The sequence below is a fragment of the Narcine bancroftii genome, chromosome 4 (assembly GCF_036971445.1).
Source record: "Narcine bancroftii isolate sNarBan1 chromosome 4, sNarBan1.hap1, whole genome shotgun sequence".
Taxonomy (NCBI): Eukaryota; Metazoa; Chordata; class Chondrichthyes; order Torpediniformes; family Narcinidae; genus Narcine; species Narcine bancroftii.
The window spans coordinates 298,221,821-298,246,224 of NC_091472.1; the positions used below are offsets into that span (position 1 = coordinate 298,221,821).

At 38.3% G+C, this 24,404-nt stretch overlaps 1 protein-coding gene across 23 annotated transcripts in view; it reads left to right on the forward strand.

The window, feature by feature from the left end:
* LOC138762132 (kalirin-like) overlaps positions 1–24,404 on the forward strand; it is an 873,682-nt gene that overhangs the window by 552,339 nt on the left and 296,939 nt on the right. For all 23 annotated transcript variants that reach the window (XR_011356765.1, XM_069935559.1, XM_069935558.1 and 20 more), the window contains 5 exons: positions 3,602–3,771; positions 5,415–5,589; positions 9,275–9,470; positions 17,055–17,221; positions 21,965–22,084. Coding sequence is in view for 22 of the 23 variants with exons in the window: in XM_069935559.1 (XP_069791660.1) it covers positions 3,602–3,771; positions 5,415–5,589; positions 9,275–9,470; positions 17,055–17,221; positions 21,965–22,084 (828 nt within the window). In the remaining variant the exon portion in view is untranslated. The remainder of the gene's footprint in view (positions 1–3,601; positions 3,772–5,414; positions 5,590–9,274; positions 9,471–17,054; positions 17,222–21,964; positions 22,085–24,404) is intronic.

A 24,404-nucleotide genomic window follows, 5' to 3' on the forward strand; every position in this document is an offset into this window, starting at 1 on the left:
GGCGCATGCGTGGTGGGTTTGTGTATTGAAGTTTGGTTGGTTCATGCACGGTGGGTTTACACATTGGACTTGGGTTGATGCAGGCATGGTGCATTCATGTACTGGAGTTCGATTGGTGCATGCACACGATTTAAGCACTCTGGAGATATTGAATTTGCACCCTTAACTCGTGCTCATGCATCAACCAAACTCCAATATGCAAATCCACCACGCATGCACCAGCCGAACTCCAATACCCCATCCCTCCACATGTGTGAACCTACTGTGTATGCACCAACTGGCAACTCACTGATGTCAGGCTCACCAGCCTATAATTTCCCAGGTTATTCTTGTAGTATTTTTTTTTAAAAAACAGAACAGCATTAGCTCTCCTGCAATCCTCTGGCACCTCATTTGTGGCCCCTGCATTTTCTACACTTGCCTCCCTCAAGGTCCAAGGAAATAACTTGTCATGTCCTGGGGGTGTATCCACTCTTATTTATATCAAGACAGCAAACACCTCCTCCTCTTTAATCTGTATCAGTGTCATGACCATTTTGGCAGACCAGATTGTGCTCATGTTATATTGTATCTGCATTGAAGATTCCCTTTCTCAAAGCCACCTTTGTTGGTGTTTAGTTCAAAGTGTGACTGATATATAACTATTGAATGGCCTATCCTGATGATCACCTTGTTTATTTATGTTGGTGTAGGTTCTTATCGAACATTTGTCACTGATAACAATTGCATACCACAGTATCCCCTCTGGTAGTGTGTTCTCATGTCTATCAAGTTTATGTGTTGGCCATTTTTGTGCAGGAGATTTTATATTTTTAGAGCTGTAAGATTAAAATCTTTCAGTAAAATACATGGTGTGGGGCACATTTCAAGTTGATCATCTACAGCATATATATATGCACATGACCTAAGGAAAGGATGTGACACAGAGAAGTATGTGTGAAAGGCAGCATTGTGAAGGAGGACCTTACTGCTGTGCATCTGTGAAAGTGAGTACTAAAATAGTGCACCCCAGCACTCTTCCCACCCTCTCCCCAATTTCCACCTGAATCATCGGACCAGAACACTGCTGGAATCCCCAACCATAGGATCATCCCACAACCATAAAATGAGAGAGAGGAAGGGATGAGGGGAAAGGGAGAAGTTGGTGGACTGAGTAAGAGGGATGTGTAAGGGTGAAAGTGGAAGAGCGAGAGGGGGGGGAGTAATTGAGAGGGAAGCGGTGAGCCAATAGTAAAAATTGAGTGTGGATGCATGATCATTTATGAATTACTTTTCATTTCATCTGATCAAATTTCTGTGCTTTGTCATTCATGTTTTTCTGCTGTGATTTTGTTACATTTAAAGCTTTAATTTTTGAGTTGTATTCAAATTGCTGAAGTGTTGATAGCAATCAGGATTTGGGTGTACTCAGGACAAGTTGGGCTAAAAAATTTTGTCAGGTGTGCCATCTGCTTGGAATTTTACACTTTTGCTATCAAATTTATAATTTGCTAGAATTTTGTGCAATAAAATACACAAATGCTGAAAGGAATTCTGCTGTTCATTTTTAACATATGATTTGCAAAACCATGTCAAAATCTATTTTAAAAATTCACATATCTAATAATTAATTTGTATCAAATATGAACTGCTGGAGGAACTCAGTGAGTCGGGCAGCCTTCATGGTTAGAAATGGTCAGTGTACATTTTGGATCGGGACCCTTTATCAAGACTAAGGTAGGAAGGAGCGATTTCAGCTATAATAAATGGTAGAACTGAATTTGTTAAAGAAGAAATGGAAACAGTGGAACTGGGTGATGGTAAGGGTTATCAAAAATTAAAAAATTGAGGCTGTGTTGTGCCTCAGGTTTATGTTTGGTCTCACACTGGCAATTGTGTGGGAATGGTGAAGGGAATTGAAATAGTTGGCTACTGGGTATTCAAGCTTACACCCACAGACTGAGCACAGGTGCTCGGTGAAGTGGTCACCCAATATAGTTTGGTCTTGTTGATGCAAGGAAGGCCACACTGAGTACATCGAATACAGTAGATTAGATTGGACAAGGTATTGCCTGCCATCTTATTTTATGAGAAAGCCAAACTTTTTTTATTTGAAAAATGTACTTTTCAAATCAAAATATATTCAAGAAGCGCAATGCGATCAGTCGATGTCTTACTTTACACTCATGATGCCATCAGATCAATACTTGCTTTTACTACAATGCATCAATGCTACTCATCTTTTATTTAAACAATACAACCATGAGCCAATCTATCAAGAGTCCAGTGGTGGCAGAACCTTTGACTGTGGATGAAAAGTGGAATCTCCAACCAGTTGCCATTTCAAGTTATCTGTCTCTGGGATGAATTTAACATTTCAAACATATTTCAGTGTGAAGGAACAAAAGGCATTCATTGTCAAAGGATTTCATTTTCCACTAATTGCAAGAAGCACCTCCTCCTGTTTGGCATTCAATGTGAATAAAGAAATACATGAGGAGAGAAAATGAGGTCTCTGCTTGAGGGCAGTTGTTGAAGAAAAGCTAACATAGTCATCATCTGTTGATCAAAGCAGTATGTCGGTGCAGCAGTTAGTATGGTTGTCTCACAGCTTCAGGAATTTGGGTTGAATTCTGATCTTGGGTGCTCCCTGTGTGGAGTTTGTACATTTTTTCGATGGGCATATAAGTTGTGCCTAATGCTTTGGTATCCTTCAGAACCAAAGATATGCTGGTAGATTCATTAGCACAGTAAATTAACCCCTCTAATTGATAAATGGCAAGAGGAATGAAAAGATAAGTTGCAGGGATACAGGAAATAAGAATTGATGGGATTGCTCTGCTCACAGCCAGCATGGACCCACTGGGCTCAATGGCCTCCTTATTGGTCATAATAAGTATGTGACCAGTGACAATTAACATACTTGAATTAAAAGAGAAGTCTGAACATACAGTACAAAAATATTATATAAAAATATAACCAGAAATAATGACAGCAAGAAGTACATGCCAAAAGAAGGTTTTTAATGGAATATGTGGATATTCTTGATTTTAACTATTTTTGGCATCTCATCGTGATTATGCTTTCTTGATATCTTGAGCTACATTACATCAAAAGTCCTCATTGCCATAAACTCCTCTCTGAGTGCTTATCAATTTTTGTCTGGTGTTTTGTGTGTATTTGCAAAATGTAACCACAGACATGATTGTCCACTTTGTTATTCAGAACGAGAAAGTATTATTCAGCAAGTCTAGAACCATCATTGGAGATCAGAACAAAGTCAATATTTCAGGTTGATAACCTTCTTCGGAACAAAGTTTGGGCAAAACAGGATGTACAGTGAAGAAAAGTACCAGAGAGACAGGTGGCCTGCAAGGAGTATTTCAAAGTTTTACAAAGTGATCCAACAATCTGCACATCTTCTCTTCCCCTCTCTGCTTTCAGCAAGGGCCTTTCCTTCCAGGACTCCCTTGTCCACTCATTCCTTCCCATTAATTCCCCCCTTGGTAGAGAATTCTGTGACCTAGGTATATAGTAAACCTCAGGAGAAGCAAGGACTGAGCCTTGCTACAGTGGTTCGTATCTCAATTTTTATGCCGTTCCTATTTTTCACCTGCTTTAGTTGTGGGCATGGATGGAGGAACTCCAAAAAGAGCTACTGGAAGATGTTGGTGCTGACTCAGTGGATACAGTACAAGAACTTATCAAACAGTTTCAACAGCAACAAACAGCAACACTTGAAGCAACATTGAATGTCATAAAGGAAGGGGAGGACCTAATTCAGCAACTCAGGTGAGTGAAACAGACTTCAAGTTTAAAAACCAACATCAAATCAGACATTCAACAGGCAAGTCTCCAGACATTGGGATTGTTGTGCAATACACAAAAGTGCTGGGGAAACTCAGCAAGTCATGCAGCATCTAAAGTAAAGGGTAGCCAAAGTTTCGGGCCTGAGGTCTTCCATTCTCAACGTTCTAGATGACCTCCATCATCAAAGAAGGTGCCTTCCCCTCTACTGCCATCAACTCAGTCCTTACCCATCTCTTCTCTATGCCACAAAACACAAGGACATATTTCCCTTGTCCTCACCTTCAGCCCCCAACATATGTATCCAAAATATTATCCTCTGCAATTTCTACCACCTACAAAGTGATCCAACAATCTGCACATTTTCTCTTCCCCTCTCTGCTTTCAGCAAGGACCTTTCCTTCCAGGACTCCCTTGTCCACTCATTCCTTCCCATTAATTCCCCCCTTGATAGATACCCCTGTGACTGAAAAAAATGCTACATACTTCCACACCTCTTCCCTAATCACCATTTGGGACTGCAAACCGTCCTTTAAAGTGAAGAAACACTTAACATAAATCTGCAGGGGTCATCTACTGCATCGAGTGCTCCCATTGTAGTCTCCTCTACGTCAGCGCAACTGGACGTAGACTGGAAGATTGTTTTGCTGAGCACTTTTGCTCAGTCCACTGCAATAAAGGGGACCTTCCAATGGCCAACCATTTTGATTCTTCATCCCATTCCCACAACTACATGTCTGTCCATGGCCTTGTGCACTGCCAAACTAACACTACCTGGAATTTGGAGGAACAACACCTAATATTCCATCTGTCTGCACTCTCCAACTTCTCCAGTTTCTGTTAAACCCCTCTACTGTGTCTCTCTCTTTCCCTAACCTTCATTTTGTTTCCTCCAGCTCCCCACCCCTTCCTTTCCCTCTCCATTCAGAGCTACCCCCTCCCCATCAGTATTTTTTTCTTTTTCTCTCTCACCTATGTCCTAGTAGCCTGTGTTCCTCCCACCTCCTCTCCTCCTCTCCTCCTCTCCTCCTCTCCTCCCCTCCTCCCACCTCCTCTCCTCCCCCCCTCCCATCTTTTAATTCAGGTGCTTTTCACTCATACCTTAACGAAGGGCTCAGGTCTGAAATATTAATTACCCTTTGCATCCTACAGATGCTGCATGACCAGGTGAGTTTCTCCAGCACTTTTGTATATTGCATATCAAATGAGATGTGTTCCTTATTTTGAGCTGCATTTCAGATATTTAGTTGTAATGGTTCAAGTCATTGTTTTGGCAAAGCCCTCTCCTGCTACACTATTCATTTGAAATGTTATTGTACACATTTACTATCTTTGGAAATATTGGTTTTAAAATAGTTTGGTTTGTTGGTTATACACATTATACTAATTTTGTATAAATAGAGCTTAACTTTTTAAAATATCTTTAGAAAAGGAATCAAATGTCAGATGGTGGATAAATAGATTTTACTTGTTTATTTTTAAATGAAACTTTCTTGTTGAATGAGTATTGAATGCATCATTAATCCTTTTATCTTTTGTGTTTGCACAATTGAGTACAGTTGAAAGCTCACAGCCACAGCTTTCTGCTTTTTGGATTGTCTTAATGTTAAGCACTTGGTTTTCCGCAGGGACTCTGCAATTTCCAACAATAAAACTCCACACAATAGCTCTATAAGCCACATTGAGAGTGTTCTCCAGCAGCTCGATGAAGCCCAAGGACAGATGGAAGAGCTTTTCCATGAACGAAAAATCAAGTTAGATATTTTCTTGCAACTTCGGATTTTTGAGCAGTACACAATTGAGGTAAGTTATTAAGTGGTCCACATAGCAATATTTATCTTCTCCAAACAGATGGAATAGTTCAGCAGGGAAAAGCACCTGAGTCTCATAAGGTGACAGCTGTAAAATTAAAAAGGGCTTCTGAGTTAGGATTATTAAGGATCTTGTTCTGAGCAGAGTAAGTTGATTTCCCATGTCTATTTACCTTTAGCTAAAGTTTTCATACTCCATCATAGTTTGATACTAGGACAATGTATTGCCTCATTTAAAATCGATAAATTAGTTAAAAATATTAGATTTTTAACATTTTAGAACATTAAAATCAGGATCTCAAGATTATAGCTTACTTCATAAACTTATAGAAGACCAATTCTGAAATGGGACCACCAAATCATATTTATAAAGAAACCATCAATAAAAATGGTGACCTTTAATATGCAAAGTTAAAAGATGGATTTTAAGTGTATCGCAATAACCTCTCTTAAAACAAAAAAATAAACTCAGTTAACACTCAGGTAGGACCAGTGGAAAGAGAAACAGTTTTAATGTTTCAGATCAAGAACTCTTTAGACTAGCCATTCTCAACCTTTTTTTGCTTCTCTCTTACTGCATTAAAAAATATTTATGTTACATGAGGTGAAAAGAAAACAAGGCTTTTACTTAGATGTGCTGTGGCCTCCAGAAGAGCTGTTGGGCTCTCATTGAGGACAGCTACTTTTAGACAGAGGAACAACCTCTTTTGGCTTTGCGGTATAAATTGATTTGACATAGTTTAAGTCTGCAAAATTCATATCATGCCTCCTGTACTTAATTTCTGCCGATTATCTGCGGCATGTTTGGAGTAGCGGGCGGCATGGTTGGCGTAACAGTTAGTGCAGTGCCTTGACAGTGCCAGTGATCGGGACCAGATTCTGCACTGTTGGTAAGGAGCTTGTACATTCTCCCCGTGTCTGCATGGGTTTTATCCGAGGGCTCTGGTTTCCTCCCACCATTCAAAATGTACTAGGGTGTAGGTTAATGGGATGTAAATTGGGCAGCATGGACTCATGGGCCGAAATGTCCTGTTACCATGCTGTATGTCTGAATGTATGACTAAATTTGACAAGGAGATAAAAAAGCTAACTTATTTAAGACCTGTTGCTCTTCTGATGAAGATCTTTTCATATTTCTTTTGGGTAGAGAGTTAAATCTTTGTTACATTTCAAGTCCGCTGACCAGCTAACTCCTCATAGTAACTCCATGGCAGTTCACTCTCAATCTCCATTGTATACTCTCATTAACCACTGGCCTTACTTTTAAATGGCCAGCTTCATTCTTTTGCTCAGAAGTGGACTTTGGCCCCTATGACCTTACAATCTAGAATCTACTTTTCCATTTATAACCATGCTCTTGTTTTGAAACTTCTGCTTAACTTTTTTTCAAGTCCCAAGGTCAGATAACCTACTTCAGAAATTGTGGCTTATCCATAAAAATTGTGAATCCAATTAATTAAATTAGTCTTTTAGAAAAAAATGTCTTTACATGGTCTGATCCACATATCTTGCCAGGCTCAGAACAATATTTTTGATTGTTAACAGTCCTAATGTAGCCTTGCAAATCATCAATTGTGTGATAGCACCAATTCAAAACACATTGAGAATAAAACTGAACATATCTTCAGGTTTTGAACCATGCAATTGATTCAGAAACAACAACCACACCAACCCCCATTTACTTGCAAAGTCCTCCTCAGGAACATCTGGTGCTTAAGTTGAGAGAGCTGTCTCACAGACCCCACAATAGTCTGAGAGAATTTATTCAGCAAATCACATCTTTCTACCAATATCTCTGACTCCTCCATCATGATCCCCTAGTATGTTATGGGATTCTGGAAGGATAGAATTATAAGGTTATTGCCACAGTAGCATGCAAACAGGAGTTAGTGAGCTAGAGAGACCACAATGTTGATTCCAAAGTCATGTCAATCAACAGATGAGGGTGAGGAATTCTGGTGATTTCTTTCAATAATAAATAATGGTTCTGCCATGATAATCAAAACTTGGAAGGGCACTGACAGGTACAAGGGGAGAGAATGTATTCTAGGGAATTTCAATTACTTTTGCTCAGAATGGCTCTATTATACAGTATTTATTGAGCTACCTATGCTTTGAAGGATTGTTCCCACACTGGGTTTCCAATAAGTGTTGAATGGGCCACCATGAGAGATAAGCCAATTTTGCTTCTACCTTGTCAATCTAAGTATTGCAGATGCACCTGTCCTTAGAGAGACCAATTTTCCATCTTCACACCCTCCATTGTACTGTGGCACTGCCAAGGTCAACTGGTTCTCTCCTGCTTGGGTTTTTTCACCATCACAACTGCACATCCATGAGGTGCAACATCAATAGCAACCAGAAATAGCAATAATGAAAAGGTAATTTTTGGGGATGGGAAATTGTGGCTAGTGGGATGGCATAGAAAAAGTTTACAATCTATGAGGGAATCTTGTGGGTAGCTAAATTTACAAAGCTAAGAAGATATGTCATTGTTAGGAGGATACAGAGAGGCTTTAGGTGTATTGCAAAGTGAATGGTTGAGACATGGCAGATAAAAGAAACTTCGAGGACATACATGTTAGAAAAAAAAATGAAAAATTAGGAAGGCTGAATATTTTAAAATGGCATAAGATAACATGGACACCGGTGTGATCTTGTACACAAACCATTAGAGTTGATCTGTAAATGATACAGTCGGACGTGAGGAAGGCTAATGGCAACTTTGGTCTCACCAGGATCCTAGTTACTTATAATAAAGGCCAATCTGCAATTGTGTGCACAGTTCTCATCTCCTTATCTAAGGAAGCATATACTTACTGAAAATGCCGTGCAGCAAAGGCTCAGCAGATTGATTCTTGAGATGGAGGAATTGTCAGATGAGCAGATTGTGTGCTCTTGAGTTTAGGGAAATGAGAGGTGTTCTCATTGACACATGCAAATTTCTGCCAGAGTTTGACGCGTGAGATGCAGAGTTGATGTTTTCCCCTGGTTGGTGTGTCTCATATTAAGGTTAGAGTCTCAAAGTTGTTTATTCAGCATTGAGATGAGGAGTCATTTCTTCACCCAATGGGAAATGAATCTTTGGAATTCTCTACTCAAGAGGGCTATGGAAGACTATTCAGTATATTCAAGATATAGATAGATATTATATATCTTAGATATTTAGGGGATCCAGGGATACCTGATTAATACAGGAAAGTGGTACTGAAGTGAAAAATAAGCCATTATTGAATGGTCGAGCAAGCACAAAGGGTCAATTGGGTCTCTGCTGCTTCTGTTTGCTCTATTTGTAATTGGGTTAGGACACCAACAGTGATCTCATGACTTGGCATGTTGCTCACTCAGGTCACCAACCTGTTTCAATAAGAAATACAGAAGGAGGAACAACAACTGCACGAGGCTTTGCTAAAATGAGCTGCCAACCTATTGAAAGCTCAACAGGAAAAAAACAAAGCATTAAGCAATCCTACAGCCAATCAATCAGCGTTACATATGTGCTATATTCAGTAGTATAACAGTTAAACAGCTTATGGGAAAGGAAGATTCCAAAACATTGATTCCTCAAAATAAAAGAGCCTAGAGCAAAGACCATTCTTTAAATTTTTCTTCTTTAGGATTATGCAAATTATTATTGTAAACTGCATCACTTATCAAAATTTAATGTACATCATCAGGTAACAGGAGAGTTAGATGCCTGGAATGAAGATCTTCTCCGGCAAATGAATGACTTTAATACAGAAGACCTAACATTAGCTGAACAGCGGCTGCAACGACACACAGAACGGAAACTAGCCATGAACAACATGACCTTTGATGTAATTCAACAGGGCCAAGATTTGCATCAATACATCATGGAAGTGCAAGCATCAGGTACTGTAGCATAAGGTGACTTGCGTAGGTCTTTTTTATATGCTTGATATCAGAAAGTTAATGAAATAGTTCATTCCACACATTCTTGAGGCACTGCACTAAACAATCCAATAGTCTAAAATAACACAGAAAGAGATCTGCAGTGTTAATTAGCCACTCAGTTCATGCAATTTTCTGTCTAGCTCAGTGGGTAAGAAAGATCATTGAATAGAAAAGAGCACAGATTTATCCATCTGAAAGCAACTTGCTTTTCAGAGCACTCTGAAAGCATTACATGGTATACTTAACAACATGCCTTTTGGGTCAAACAATTTTGATGCTATAAGTTGAAGTCTTGAGTTTAAGTCTAATTGGTCCTTCCTATTGACTTGATCAACTGAAGGGCATGTTTCAGAGTTGTTGATTCCATAATTCTGCCACTGATGGATTTCTTCCATTTAAACAATCTAATATTACCAATGCATTTAAATTCTTTTATCTTAGTTATTAACATTTTCATCTATGGTATCATGCATTACAGGCTGTGACATACACCTCCTTGCTGTTCAATATTATTTGTTGCAACTTGAAACTTTCCAATTTTATGAACAATTCTGTAGAATAAATTAGGTGACCCATTGAAGGAATCATTCCAAACTTGTGGAAGGAATTGATGTGATGTATTTTCTTGTGTCTTCATGTAGATACTTGAAATTTATTGAATTCAAGTAAAGTAGTACTGAAACAAAGGGGATTACTACAGACAGTGATGAATGATGAAACATTCACTTACATAAAATTCTATGCAAACATTCATAGAGAAAGGAAGTTGCTGACAATGGCAGTACCTTGCAAAAGATATAAAAAAACTTAAAAGAAGGGAGATATAGAGTTGTTCAAGAACTTTGGAAAGAATATGGATGATATTTGAAGAGATGGTGACATCCTGGATTTTTTGTTACTTGGCAAGAGCAATTTTAATTTATTTGTTCATGATGGTGTGGTTGTGCTGGTAATGCCAGGATTTATCATCCATCTCTATTTGCCCTGAACTGAGAAGACTTAAAAATTATCCGCATTCAAGCGTCAGGGTGGTATTATATTGAGCAGACCATTTAAGGATGGCACATTTCTTTCCCAGAAATACATTAATGAATTAAATTGGCTTTTATGTTTACTGTTGCAGAGATACACCATAATTCCATATTTATTTAATTATTTGAAATTAAATTTCTGAGCTGCTAAGAGGAATTCCAATTCATTATTCTATATCATTGCTCCAGAACTCTGCTTCCTTATTCAGTAATTATTATGTTACCATGACGAATCAATGATTAGATAGAGGAGGGATAGGTGCAGGGTGAATAGTGTAATTAAACAACTCACAGAAAAGCATCTATGCATATCCAACAGTATTGACTAAACTGTACTCTTCAAGAAGAGAGTAGTTTCCTTGTAAGTAGAAGGAGTTCAAGGTATGTGCCCAGATGTGATTGATTGCAGCTGGAGATGATCACAAAGAGACCACTCAATGAGATGACTTCAGGGAAACATGGAGAGAGTTTCTCTTTAATGGCTTTGGTTTTCCAATCCACATCCCTGAGAAAGTTAGAAAAGAATGCATATTTCTGTAGACATTTTGAACAGTTTTGTCATCAGGTCCTCATCATCATTAGTAATTGCCCAGTGCAGAGGAATGACTAATAGTGTGATCAAAGACAGAGGAATGCTTGCAGTGTCAACAGTTAAAAAGTGACACATTAGGTGACTAAATTTATTTCAGCCTTGATTTAAAGTGTTTACTCCACCACAGATTTGGTAAGTGAGGCAGAAATGTGATAAGAAACAAATTCTGGAGCATGTAGAACATAGAAAAGGACAGGAACAGGTCCTTCAGCCCATGTGTCTGTGCTGAACATGATGTGCAAATCAAAATAAAGCTCTGCAACTTGCCCCTGTCAGGTTTCCCCTCAGTCTCCAACATTTTGCTTGTCCTCAGAATAAACAAGTCACCACATTTGTTGTTTTGCTGCAGCATCTCATTGCAAACATTCATAGAAACCACCTTACAGAAAATAAATAAAAATAGTGCGTGGAAAATTAAAGTAAGGCAGTGTCTTTGCTTCATTGATCATTCAGGAATTTGATGGCAGCTCATCTTTAGGATCCTGTACCTTTTTTCCCCAATGGTGGCAGAGAAAAGAGGGCATGGCCTGGGTGATAAAGGTCCTTGAGGATATAGGCTTCTTTCTTAAGACTCTGCTTCTTGTACTTGACCTCGATGGAGTGAAGTCTGGTGCCATGTTGTGATGTTTCTTTTATTGAAATAAAGAAATGGGTTCTTTTAAAACAACTATATTTTATTAGCTAAAGTACACACAAGACTGCAAAGAGGCATCCATCTTGAATCCAACCAAATCTGCCACAAATTAGTCTCCAACTCCCTCTAGTGGTCAAGAATGTCACTAGCACTCTCACTACATCTCCTTTCCTTATGTTTAATCTATCAACATGACACATTAATACAGTATTCATTTCAATTTACAGTTCAACACCTATGTAAACACAACATCAGCAGCACAAATTTTTAAGTGTGCAGTTCTTTTTCTTTCGGACATTCAGTCTGTCATGTGCTTTGATAACACATGTGGATATGCTTGACACAGGTGCTTGTGACAGCTTTGCTGGTCCAATACTGTCTAGCACTGGTGGTATTTCCTCCATTGCTGTGCAGGCTGGATCTTCTACATTTGTCTGTTCTTGCAGTGTCTCTTGCATTTTGAGCAGGTTCTTTCAATTCCTCCTCGGTATTTGACCATCCTTGAAATAAAAGAGTAGGATCTTGGATTTACTTCTTCCAGAACAGTAGCCTCTTTGTCCAAAATGTTGGAATCTCTAAGTCTCCCTGTGTCATGTTGTACAAGTGGCCTTAAGCTTCTTGCTGACTTGCCATAGTTTGTTTATTGCCTCCATTGCAGAAGCTTTTGTTTCTGTTCAATATCTTCGACATCTCTGTTCTTGTTTTGGTCTGCAGAATAGGGAAATGTGTTGCATAGTCTATATTCCTTCAGAAGCTTAGTAAGTGGCATGTTCAAATGGCAAAGCTCTGTAACTCAATAGAGCTAGATACGGATCCGAGCCACTGTCTTATGCTTTCTTGGAGCAACTGTTTAACTATGTGAACTCCTTTCTCTGCTTTACTCTTTGACTGTGGATGCAGAGGACTTGAAGTCACATGTCAAAAATCATACTCTTCTGCAAAGATTTGGAATTCTCTACAGCTGTAGCATGTTCCATTGTCACTGTAGACAATTTGAGGAATTCCACGTCTTGCAAAGATCAATTTCGTATATTTGATCACCCAAGCAGAAGACATATTAGGAAGCAGCGCAATCTCTGGATAGTTCAATAGATAATCAATAACCAGCAAGTAATTCTTTCCATCCATGTGGAACAGATCAGTCCCAACTTTCTACCATAGTTCTGCTGGTATGTCAGTTATTATCATGGGTTCCTTTGTCTGCTGTGCATGATGTTACAAACAGGTCTTATAGCTGGAAACCACCCTGTCAATGTCAGCTTTTATCCCTGGTCAATAAACAATAGTTCTGGCACCCTTTTCAGCATCTCTTGTCACAGTGACTGAGGAATGATAATTCTGCTCTGTCTGAGTAGAAGCCCATTGACAACACTCAGCTCAGCTGTGATGTTGTAGTATGGCTGACATTCACCTCTAGGCCATCCTTTTATTTGTAACCTTTTTATTTATTGCACTATGAACCATATCTCAGCAACAATATATACAAATGTTCTTCACTAAATATATAGAGTGACATTTTTTTAATTTTTTTCCCCCATTCCCCCCCCCTCCCTTACCTCCCACCCCACTTCATTCAGGTTCTTGATGACCTTCTGTAGAACTGTGTTCTTTTCTATTTCAGCTGTGATGTGCTTAGATTTCATGTCAGGTATGGGAAGAGATTCAATAATCACATTCATGTGGAGATTCACATCATTCTCTGTGGAACTCTCATTGTGTGCTTCACTCTGCATTGTTGCCCTGGATAACGCATCAGCTAACACAATAAGTTTCCCTGGTGTGTACACCAATTCGAAGTCATAACGTGTAGTTTCATCATCAGTCTTTGGATTCCTGGCGACATTTAACTGAGATTTTTCTTGATTATCACTATTAATGACTTGTGGTCTGTCTCTGCCATGAGCATTGGTAGATCATACACATACCAGTGGAACTTCTCAAATCCATAGGCCAGACATAGACACACTTTCTCAAACTATGCATATTGACATTCGAATGTTGTCATTGTCTTTGATGCATATGCTACTGGCCTCCAATCTCCCACAGCCATAAGTAGTAAAGCACCTATTCCATCTTTTGAAGCTTCCATAGATATTTTTGTCCTTCTGGATGCATAAAAGAACGTCAAAAGTACTGGTTCTATAGTTAGAATGATTTTCAGTCATCCCCATTCTTCCTTGTGGTTGTTCACTTGATTTCACAATTGTTCTGTAACAATTTCCTTAAATACATTGTTTTGGAAGACAGATTTGGTATGAATTTACCAATGAAATTGATTAATCCCAGCACTCTCATATGCCTTTTTGTAAGTGGGCCTGGACATCTCTAAAATTTCTTTCACCTTGCTCTTGTCTGGCTCCACACCGACCTCTGACAGTTTATCTCCCAGAAAAGTGATTTCCTTCACACCAAACTGACATTTTTCTCTGTTTAACTTTAATTCATACTTCTGGATGCATTGTAGCACTTTGATGAGCCTCTCATTGTGTTGTTCTTGTGTGGATCCCCATAGAATCATGTCATCCATGTGTACGAGTACCCCATGTATGCCTTTTATGATGTGCACTATTGTCCTGTGGAACATTTCCAGAATAGAGGAAATTGCAAAAGGCATCCTCAGACAGGGCTATTGGCCAAACGGTGCATTAAATGTACAGTATTTTGTGCTATCTTCATGCAGTTTTATTTGCCAAAAGCCCTGGGATGCATCCAATTTAGTAAAAAAATTTTGCACCAGCCATCTCATTTGTAATTTCATCCCTGGTTGGAATCTGATAATATTCCCTCTTTATATTATCATTCATATCTTTTGAATCCATCCATTCTTCTTTTTGACGCACACAATGGAATTCACCCATTCTGTGGGGTCCTTCAGGTTCTTTATAACCCCTATTGCCATAATTCGGTCAAATTCCTGCTTGAACTTTTCTTTCAGTGGTGCTGGAATCCATCTTGGGCCTGTTCACCTTCTTTTAACTGTATCTTATAGATGAATGGTAGAACTCCAAATGCCTTGAATATGTTGGGAAATTGATCCAGTATTTCCTCTATGCTGTTCTGTGCATTGTTGCTGTTCATGTGGTACACCCTCTTGACTAGGCTTACGTCTTCACATGTTTTGTCACCAATCAGTGATTCATTTCCATCTGGGACTGCTGCAAACCTGAGATGGTCCTCTTTATTTTTAACTTTAACCTTGAGTTTACATGTACCTTTCATCTCAATGCTCTGTTCATTTTATGCTTTGAGCTGCACAGGATTTGCATGGATGTATGGCTTTATCTTCGTTGCTCTGATGTTGTGCTCACAGATCAAATTGACCTTTGCCCTTGTGTCCAGCTTAAAAGGAATATTTGTTCCATTTCCTTCTCAACTCTGTTCATGCTTGGCTGTTTGTTAGTTTATAATCTTCCTGCACTACCTTGCCAACAAAAGGTGTATCACTGAGAGCATTTTCATTTCTGCTTTGTTCCCCTTTGGGAAAAACATTGCTTTGCATAAAATTTTGCACTTTGCACTTATTACAGACTTTTTCCATTGGCTGGGCATTGTTTTGGTGCCTGTTGAATGCCACATAGTTTGCACTTGAATATCTCTCCAACTTTTTGTTGTTTCCTATATCTCTTTTTTTTGTTTATTCTGTGGACATATTGTGGCTACAGCTATGCCTTCATTTTCTTTGGCTCTTGCACTCTCACCAAACATTTTCGTGTGCAACAGAGCTAATTCACTGGTGTGACTAAGGTAAGTTTTGTCTCTCGTAACAACCTCTCTCTCACTGTCTTATCAATAATCCTGTACAAATTTGATTACAGATCATTGAATCTTGCAGCGATTCAAAATTGCAGGTTCTTGCTTTTAAATTCATTTGTTAAAATAGTATCAATGCTCTCTCCCTGCAGCTGTGTGCATGCACAAAACACGTAGCTCTCGAACGTTTCATTTTTGTTTGGTGAACAGTGTTCATAAAACATCTTGATAACCTTGTCGAACTCGCACTGGTCAGCTGCTTCGGCAAAAACAAAATGTATTGAAAACTTCTAGTGCTTGAGGCCCCACCATAGTAAGTAGCAGTGCAGACTTCTATGCATCAGGTTTGCTATCGAGTCCAATGGCTTTCAGGTACACCATGAATCTTTGAACAACCTCCACTTGTGGTCAACATTTTCAGTCCAATTTACAGCATCAGGAATTTTGACACTCTCCATATCTCTACTGATGATGACTGATACTCACTCTGTACACTCCTGGTACCATGTGATGTTCCTTTTACTGTAATAAAGAAATTTGGGTTCATTTAAAACAACTATACCTTATTAGGTAAAGTACACACAAGACCATGTGGAGGCACCAGCTTGAATACAACCAAAGTTGCCACAAACTAGTCTCCAACTGTCTGTATTACTACAATGTGATAGTGGTCTCTGGCTGCAAAAATATTTAGAAAAATGTTTGAACTTTTCGTGCCTCATTAAGTTTGTACATTCGGTAACTGACTCTATTTGGGGTCCATTACAGAATTTAATACCCACAAATACTGGACATACAGTTCTGTGATTGGGGTGCACCTGAGGAATTATCTAGCATTGAAATGAGTTGAGTTTTCATATGATCTTTGTTATTACTTGTAGTTTGTGTGTTGAATTGAAATTTTTGCATGTACATTGTAAAGCAGAATTCAAATATAACAACTAAACACTATCTATGCTACACCTACAGAACCTCAAGTAAAAACTATCACTCAGTTTTTAGAAAATTATATTTCAGTCATCTCGTTATTTCAATGGCCATCATGAAGTATGTCTACATTAGACAATGAAAGGGCAACTGAGTCTCAAGTTCATTAATAGTATGCTTAGATATCATTTAATTGCCTATCCTGCAGTCACTTGTCACCAAATGAAAGGATGCTATTATCCCCATTGATCTAGGAATTTGGTGAAATTGTACTTTTATTTTGAGAACACCTTTTTTTTCCACCCTCTGGAAATATATCTTAATTATGAAGAAGTGGAATGTTTTATTGCTTCTGGAATTATGCCCTATATTTGGGAAAGCTGAAAGTTTTACTTGTGACTTCTGTTCTGAAGAGATTATTTTCCACCAATAGGTAGACTTAAGGACAGTAAGTGACCCTTCAACCTGATAACTCTGGTAGGAGGTTGTTCTTTCACATTAACAATTGCTTCTTTTTAATTTGATGAAAATATGGAGAATTCAGATGCTGAGAAACATTAGAAGAGCACAGTTTGTAAATAACAATGAAATGTGTCTATTTTAATCAGGAATTGAACTAACCTGTGATAAAGATATGGACTTAGGAACACAAGTCCAGGAGCTGCTGGAGTTCCTTCATGAGAAGCAGCAAGAGCTTGAGCTGAATGCTGATCAGACCCAGAAGCGCTTGGAGCAATGCTTACAGCTCCGTCATCTGCAAGCAGAAGTTAAGCAAGTAAGTGGGACATGGAAATTACTAATTAAATGTTTCTGTTCCTTAGTGCTTAGCTTGAGGCAATGCACAATGGGGTGGCACAGCAACTAGAGCTCCAGCCTACAGACCTAGTGACCCAGATTTAATCTTGGCCTCCAGTGCAGTTTTTATAGTCTCTCTTAGGCAGCTTGCTTCATCCTGCACCTCTGGGTTGTTAGGCAAATTGTAAATTGTCCCAAGTCTGTACAGGAGTGGTGGAATCATAGGAGATTTTATCAGAGTATGGGAAGAAGAATAGGTTTAAGGAAAAATTATTAAGGAATAGGATTGTTCTGTGAGCTGGCATAAACTCAGTGATCTGAAATGCCTTTTGTCTATGTTTTGTGCATGCACTTCAGTTCCACGATGCTATCTATTTGCTAATAAAACTCCAAATTGTTCACTTTAAGCTACAAGCTGTGTCATAATAATTAGTATCACTTCCTGAAAGTCGTCCATTTTTGCTTGTTGAACCATCAGCAAAAATGGTGAAAATGAAATCTGCACATAGGAAATAGCTGTTCAATAAGTTTGACAGGTAACAAACAATGTCAGAATAATCTTCTTCATGTGGCTATGATGCTCTCTGCATTTTTAAAGTATGATTTAAAAACTGTTGATGTTTGAAAACTAGAATTAATTAGCTACCCTATTTGTTGCATCACTGATGCATAGCAATTTTGTAATCAAAATAGTGTTTGTACATTTTGTAATCAAAATACTATTGCTGAGGAGTCTAAAAACCTATTCATTAGTTCAGCCACAACAGTCATAAATAAATGATTTAAAATGGATATTATCCTTCCACTCTGACTTTTGAATGTCAGACTGATACTGGTGTTAGCAAAGAAACAGGAATATCCAACTCTTCTGGCAATAGCATCAGTACCACTGAGAAGGTCACAGAGACTGCAAAAAAAACCTTTTTAAAGGCCTTTTTTAAAGGCCCTCATGTAAACCACAGGACAAATGAGGTTGCCCTTTATTAGGTTAACTGAGTCTGAGATCCATGATGACCATCCAAGATGTTGCACGATAGTACATTAGAAATATAATGGTTTTCCTTTTTTTCCCTCAGAACATGAGAATTGATGTTTCAAGTATGATATTTTCTAAAAATAGTTAATTTGACATCAAAATGAATGCTTCTGACTGCATGATTACCAGAACAGGTTGCAGACTAAAGAAGTTTGAGGTATTATACATGAATGTAGTTCTGAATTTCAGATAGTTAAGCACGTTAGCATCATCGGATAACAAGTCATTGCACTTATAGCTTACAGTGTTTCATCCTGACAATATTATTTTTAGAGATACATGGTTACAGGCACTTCCGGCCCAAATAAACCAATTAACCTAAAAACCATGTACATTTTTGGAGGGTGGGAGGAAAATGAGAGAACCTGGAGGAAACCCACACAATCACAGGGAGAATGTACAACGTCCTTAAAGACAGCACTGGATTAGAGCCTGGGTTGCTGGCACTTTAAGATCTCAGATTGATTCACAATCACTGAATTGTGTTTTGAAATGCAACAATCAATTCATGCACAAAAGATGTTCCACAATAGAGTCATGGAGTTTTACAACAGGGAAGAAGGTCCTTTGCCAATGTTGCCTATCTGAGGTAGTCCTACTTTTCTGAATTTGGCCCTTATTCCTCTAAGTCATAGCCTATCTACTTCTCCTTATAACTCAAGCCCTCCAATCTCGGGAATGAACTTCTCCCTTGACCCTTTCTCAACACACAGCTCTTTCCACACGAATCCCAACCCCACTATCAACCTGCAGACAACAATGGTGCTGTTGTGGCCTGGCACACTGACCTCTATCTTGCCAAATGACAGCTCCATAGTTGTAGTTGGTATATCTGTACATACCAATTTGGTACATACCAAATAAAAAAATTGGTGCATCTTTATATTGTATTTGTCTATGTGACAATAAACCCACAATCTACCATATACTATTTTGTGTTGATTGGTACTAGTTGAGTGAGATAAGGTGTTATTCAGAAAATTAAAGCTTTCTAACATACCGATTAAGACTATATTTAATTTTATTTTAAATACCAGAACAACCATGGAATACATTTTGTTATCCATCGACTCAGAATCATGTTTGTAATCTCTCAAGCCTAAGCCTATCTTCGCTTGGAGGGCAAATTGGTCCAGATAAAGCAAGCTATATTCTAACAGCAAAAATTTAAACTGTTGGAATAACTTACGGAGTTAAGCAACATCCATGGATGCAAAGGGATGGCTGACCTTTCAGGTCAAGTTCTTGTATCAGGACAGAAAGGTAGAGAGAAAAAAAATTGCATGCATTTCAAAATGAGAATGAGGGGTGAGACAGAGACTGGTAAGTGATAAATGAAACCATAGAGGAGAATGATGACCAGCTGGAGCCAGGTAGGAAGGGATATTGATTTAGAAGCTGATTAATGATTGGTGGAAAAAAAGAAGAAAAATATCTTTTTGTGTTTCTTTCTCATGCACCAGTGAAGTTCTCACTTCCTTTCTTCTCATTCATTCCTCTACTCCACAGTTATGTATGCTCATCACCCTCACTCATCTAGTTGCATCTGCTCATCATTTTAGATCCCTGGGTTTCTCCCTTTCTTATCCCCTCCTCCAGATGGTTCCACATCCCCATCATCCTTCTCTTACCTGATCGCATTTATAACCTTCCAGCCTCTGTCTCTGTCTTACCCTCTGCCCCCCTCCCCTGCCCCCAACTAGCTCCACCAGTCTCTTTTCATATATATGCCACTTATCACCTGTAGGCTTCTGACAAAACTCCTCTTCACCCCACCCCTGTCATCCACCCCCATCTGGCTCCATCTGCCCATCACCTGACACCTCCCCACATTTGGTTCTAGCTTTCATTTCCTTGCTCCTTAATACTGTCCTCCCTTCTTCTTCCTCCTGGGTCTGTCTATCATCCTCCCCTTGTATATTCCACCAATCACCTACTAGCTTTTCTGTCACTCTTCCTTCAATCCTTGATGGTTATCTTCCCTGTACATTCTCAATCCTAATGCAGGATCTGGACACAAAATGTCCATCATGTCTTTGCCTCTATACTTCTTGCCTGACCCACAGAGTTCTTCCAAACTTTTTTTAAATTCTCCATTCCAGTGTCTGCAGTCCCTTGTGTCTCCACAAGATGATTTATTTTCTCACAGGTGGGTTTGTGTCTTTCAAACTCTTAAGCCTGATGACCAGTTGAAACATGGTCTTTTGAATATTATTAAGGCAGGATTAAGTATATAACTGGAGGTGAAAAGAGTGCTTGTGGTGGAAATGCAGAGTTGAAATTGTAATCAGATCCATTGTGATCTTATTGAATGAATCAGCAGGCTCAAGGGACCAAGTGATTGCTCCTACTCCAAACATTTTTGTTCATATGTATATTGGTTTCTCAGCAAGGTTGGCTACAGTGCTGGACTTTGTGTATCAGCATCATTAAGTGACAGATTGAGCCTTCAGATTTTGGCAGCAAGTCCATAGCTTCCCAATTTCCCATCTACATCCTCAGAAATTCCATACTTACAGCTATCTAAATGGCTAAGTGCCATGTGTCATTCAAGGCTGTTGGTATTAGGCAGCAAAATTAACCTTTAAACATTTTTTTCAGAAAAATAAATTAATAAGTCAATAACATTTTTTTTCAATTTCTTCCTTGCACTTGCTCCAGAATTGCAACTACAATGTTTCATCACTGAAGAAAATATTAACTAAATGTAATTCCATCTGGTTTGTGTCTAACATCAAAAATCTGTTGAACTTAAATCACACATGATTTAATTGAACAATTGAATGAATTATGTGACACTGTGTAAATTGATAGTGCAATATAAATTGGATCCGCTTATGCCTAAAAAGTTAATAACCTGCTTTCTTCTTAAATTGAGGGAAGTAATTAACTGCTATTTGTTATGTAAACTAAATCTGTAAGTTTCTTAAAGCTGTGCGCCCTTTTGGTAGAGCAGTATGGTTGAATGGAAAGTAATTTTGGAAGGGCTGACCTTATTAATTGCTCTAAATCTCTCTTGTCTGTGCTCAGTCTTGTGGAATCAGATTTCCCAGGATTACAGCCTTGAAAAGTGACAGATGTTACTGAAGAAGAGGCACATGGAAACATCACCTTTCCTGTTCCAAATGTCTGAATTTCCAAATGAACATCATGATTTATAGTATCATTCAAAAGAAATTGATACTTCTTTTTGTTAATTTTGCATTGAGAATATTTTTGATTTCATAGAACATTAGTCCAATCGAAATTAGGGCAATGTTAACAAACAACTGATTATCTACTCTCTTATAACCTGGAAAAGTATTGCACTATCTGCATTGCCGCATACCATATATCTCATTCTAATATTGTGCATGATGAAACACTATCTATGGATCAAGTAACAGCTGAAAATCAGTACATTAGTTCTGGACATATAGTATTCTTGACAATTGTGCAGCTTTGATCTTTTTCTTTTTCATCAAAAGAATTATTGAAGCATTCATCTCTGATCCCCTAAGCGATTGTTATTGAACATGATGCAAGGATTGTTGCCTGGGTTGTAAATAACACTGCATTTTGACCCTTCATGTTCCCAGAAACAGTTCTCTAACCAATATAAAGGGAAATCAGAGATCATGCTGACAAGAAAATATTTTGTGTTGAAATCATTTTGAGCTTCTAATTGCTTTTTTTCTTCTGCTGCAGGTATTAGGCTGGATACGAAATGGGGAATCCATGCTCAATGCTAGCCTTGTTAATGCAAGTTCGCTCTCAGAAGCAGAACAGCTTCAGCGAGAACATGAGCAATTTCAGCTTGCCATAGAGGTAATACCTACTTTAGAAATGGGCTTTGAATTGAAGCTGAATTGTGAGGGGTTTTTGTTCTGTGCTATCAGATTTTTTTCCATTATTCAATGGAAAGCAATAGATAACACCAGATCTATTTCTGACATTTCAGGTATATTTTCTCCTTACTTTGAATCGTTATACAATGAAGTCTCACATTTTCTTACACTGCTCATATAGATTAAGAGAGCAATTTAGCTATTATTTGGATGTATGAACAACCCAAAAAAATCTTTGAAAGCTAATACATCAGCATGTAATGTGTAATTGCAGGTTATTTCGACAGAGCGGTTTCTACTCCCCTACAGTAATTTGGCTGGAAATGTAGTGGATACTCCATCTGAATATCTAAAGAGGATTTGGTCAATTAAAAGGGCCACAGCAGGAGCAATTCAAGCAAATAGCTTGACAAATAGTAAATTCATAAATTGATCTACCAATTTATAAAGAAATGTGCAGATGCAACAAATAGAGAGGAATAATCATTATTTCCACCTCCTTACATTATCTGATGGAACTACTACATTGTATGTACTGATACATTTAAGCAATATGATTACACTATCACTCTCCTATCATCTTATCTGTAAAAATCTTTACCAAATTTTTTTCAGAAAAAGCTATTTTTGACATCAAAGTTCAAAAACCTCACTCTTTCAAAAATGTAACAACATCACTGAAGTTTTATATCCTGTTCAAATTGAAATCTTATGTAAGGATTTTTACATCTCTCCTCCACCAACCCAGCTGCTGTTTTGTTACTCTAAAGTTAAATCAAGCTGCACTAATAGACCACTTTATATTTCTTCATTCATGCAATGAGGGGTATAAAGGCATGGTGCTGATTTGTGTAACAGTGCATTTTTGTTATATTAATACTTCACAATTACAGTGGGCAGCATGGTTGGCATAGCAGTTAGCATGACGCATTTACTGTGCCATAGATTGGGACCAGGGTTCAAATCCCACACTGTCTGTAAGGAGTTTGTTTGTATGTTCTCCCTGTGTCAGCATGGGTTTTCCCTGGGGGCTCCAGTTTTCTCCCACTGTTCGAAATGTACTGAGCGTGTAGGTTAATTGGATGTATATTGGGTGGCATGGTCTTGTGGCTGAAATTTCCTGTTTTTGTACAGTATGTCTAAGTTTAAATAAATATTTTAAATGTTTTAATTTTAATTTTAAAAATTGATATATAGCTCATTAATTAAGCTCCTTTATAAAAGTATTCAGTTCTTTCAATTTCTTTATCATCAAGAAATGAGGATCATGGGTCTCGAGCAATAAATTTGACAAAATGCTGACCAGATATGATTTCATGGATTGTGAAGCAATATTGCAGCCTATAATGGACTTTCTCTGCTTCTATCAATCTTTTTTTGAAATATGTCCTAGTTCTTCCTGCTGTTTTCATATTAATCCAAGTATCAGGGTCTCTGGTTCAAATAAAAACTGCTGTATGGTGAACATCTGTGAAAACCTATTAAGCAGTCAGTTTTCCATGAATTAACAAATATATTGTTCAAAGGCTCTCCACTTAGAATTTCATAGAACTTGATATTCAAGACATCATGCAATGTTGAAAAACCATTGTACACTGAAAATTTTCCTTCAGATGGTCTAACATTGAAAAATATACGAAGGGAATTGGGTGAGTCCAGTGCTGAGACTGGGTTCAGGTGATTGGTGAGGAAATAAGCTTAAAATGTGGCATTGGGGCCTGGGATTGGATTCATATTTAAGGGTTAGCTGCTGGATTAGGATTGGTATCTGAGGGTAGGATTAGTATTTGGGTGCCTGATCATGAGAATGATCCTAACTGAGTCGTTCCTAGCACCATCCTGGGATGTGGTCAAACAGTCTCTTTCTGGGAAAGGGTATTTCTGTGTGTGAGAACTGCAGTTAGCATTGGCATCTTTTGGACACCACTGCAAACCCAAGGATTTCCTTGCTTTGGAACACTCCATGTACGAAGGTCCAAGGACAAAAGCTGTAGAACTTGTCCAATTTGACTGATTTTCAGTCCTGTTTGATTTTTTTCCCCTCTAAATTTGCATAACTTTAAAAAATATTGTGTGGTCCTGTTTCTTGACACTAATCCCTTAACTACAGCATACATTAGATCAATAGATCTTTAATTTCCATTCATTTCTATCTTTCAACTCTTCCCAAATAATGAACTGTCAGTGGTAATTTCCTGTTCTTTTGACCAACTATTCCTTGTGGTAGCTATTTGCACATTTTTACTATCCCTGGGGAAAGGTATTTCTCCTGAATCCCCTACTGGATTTATTGGTGACAT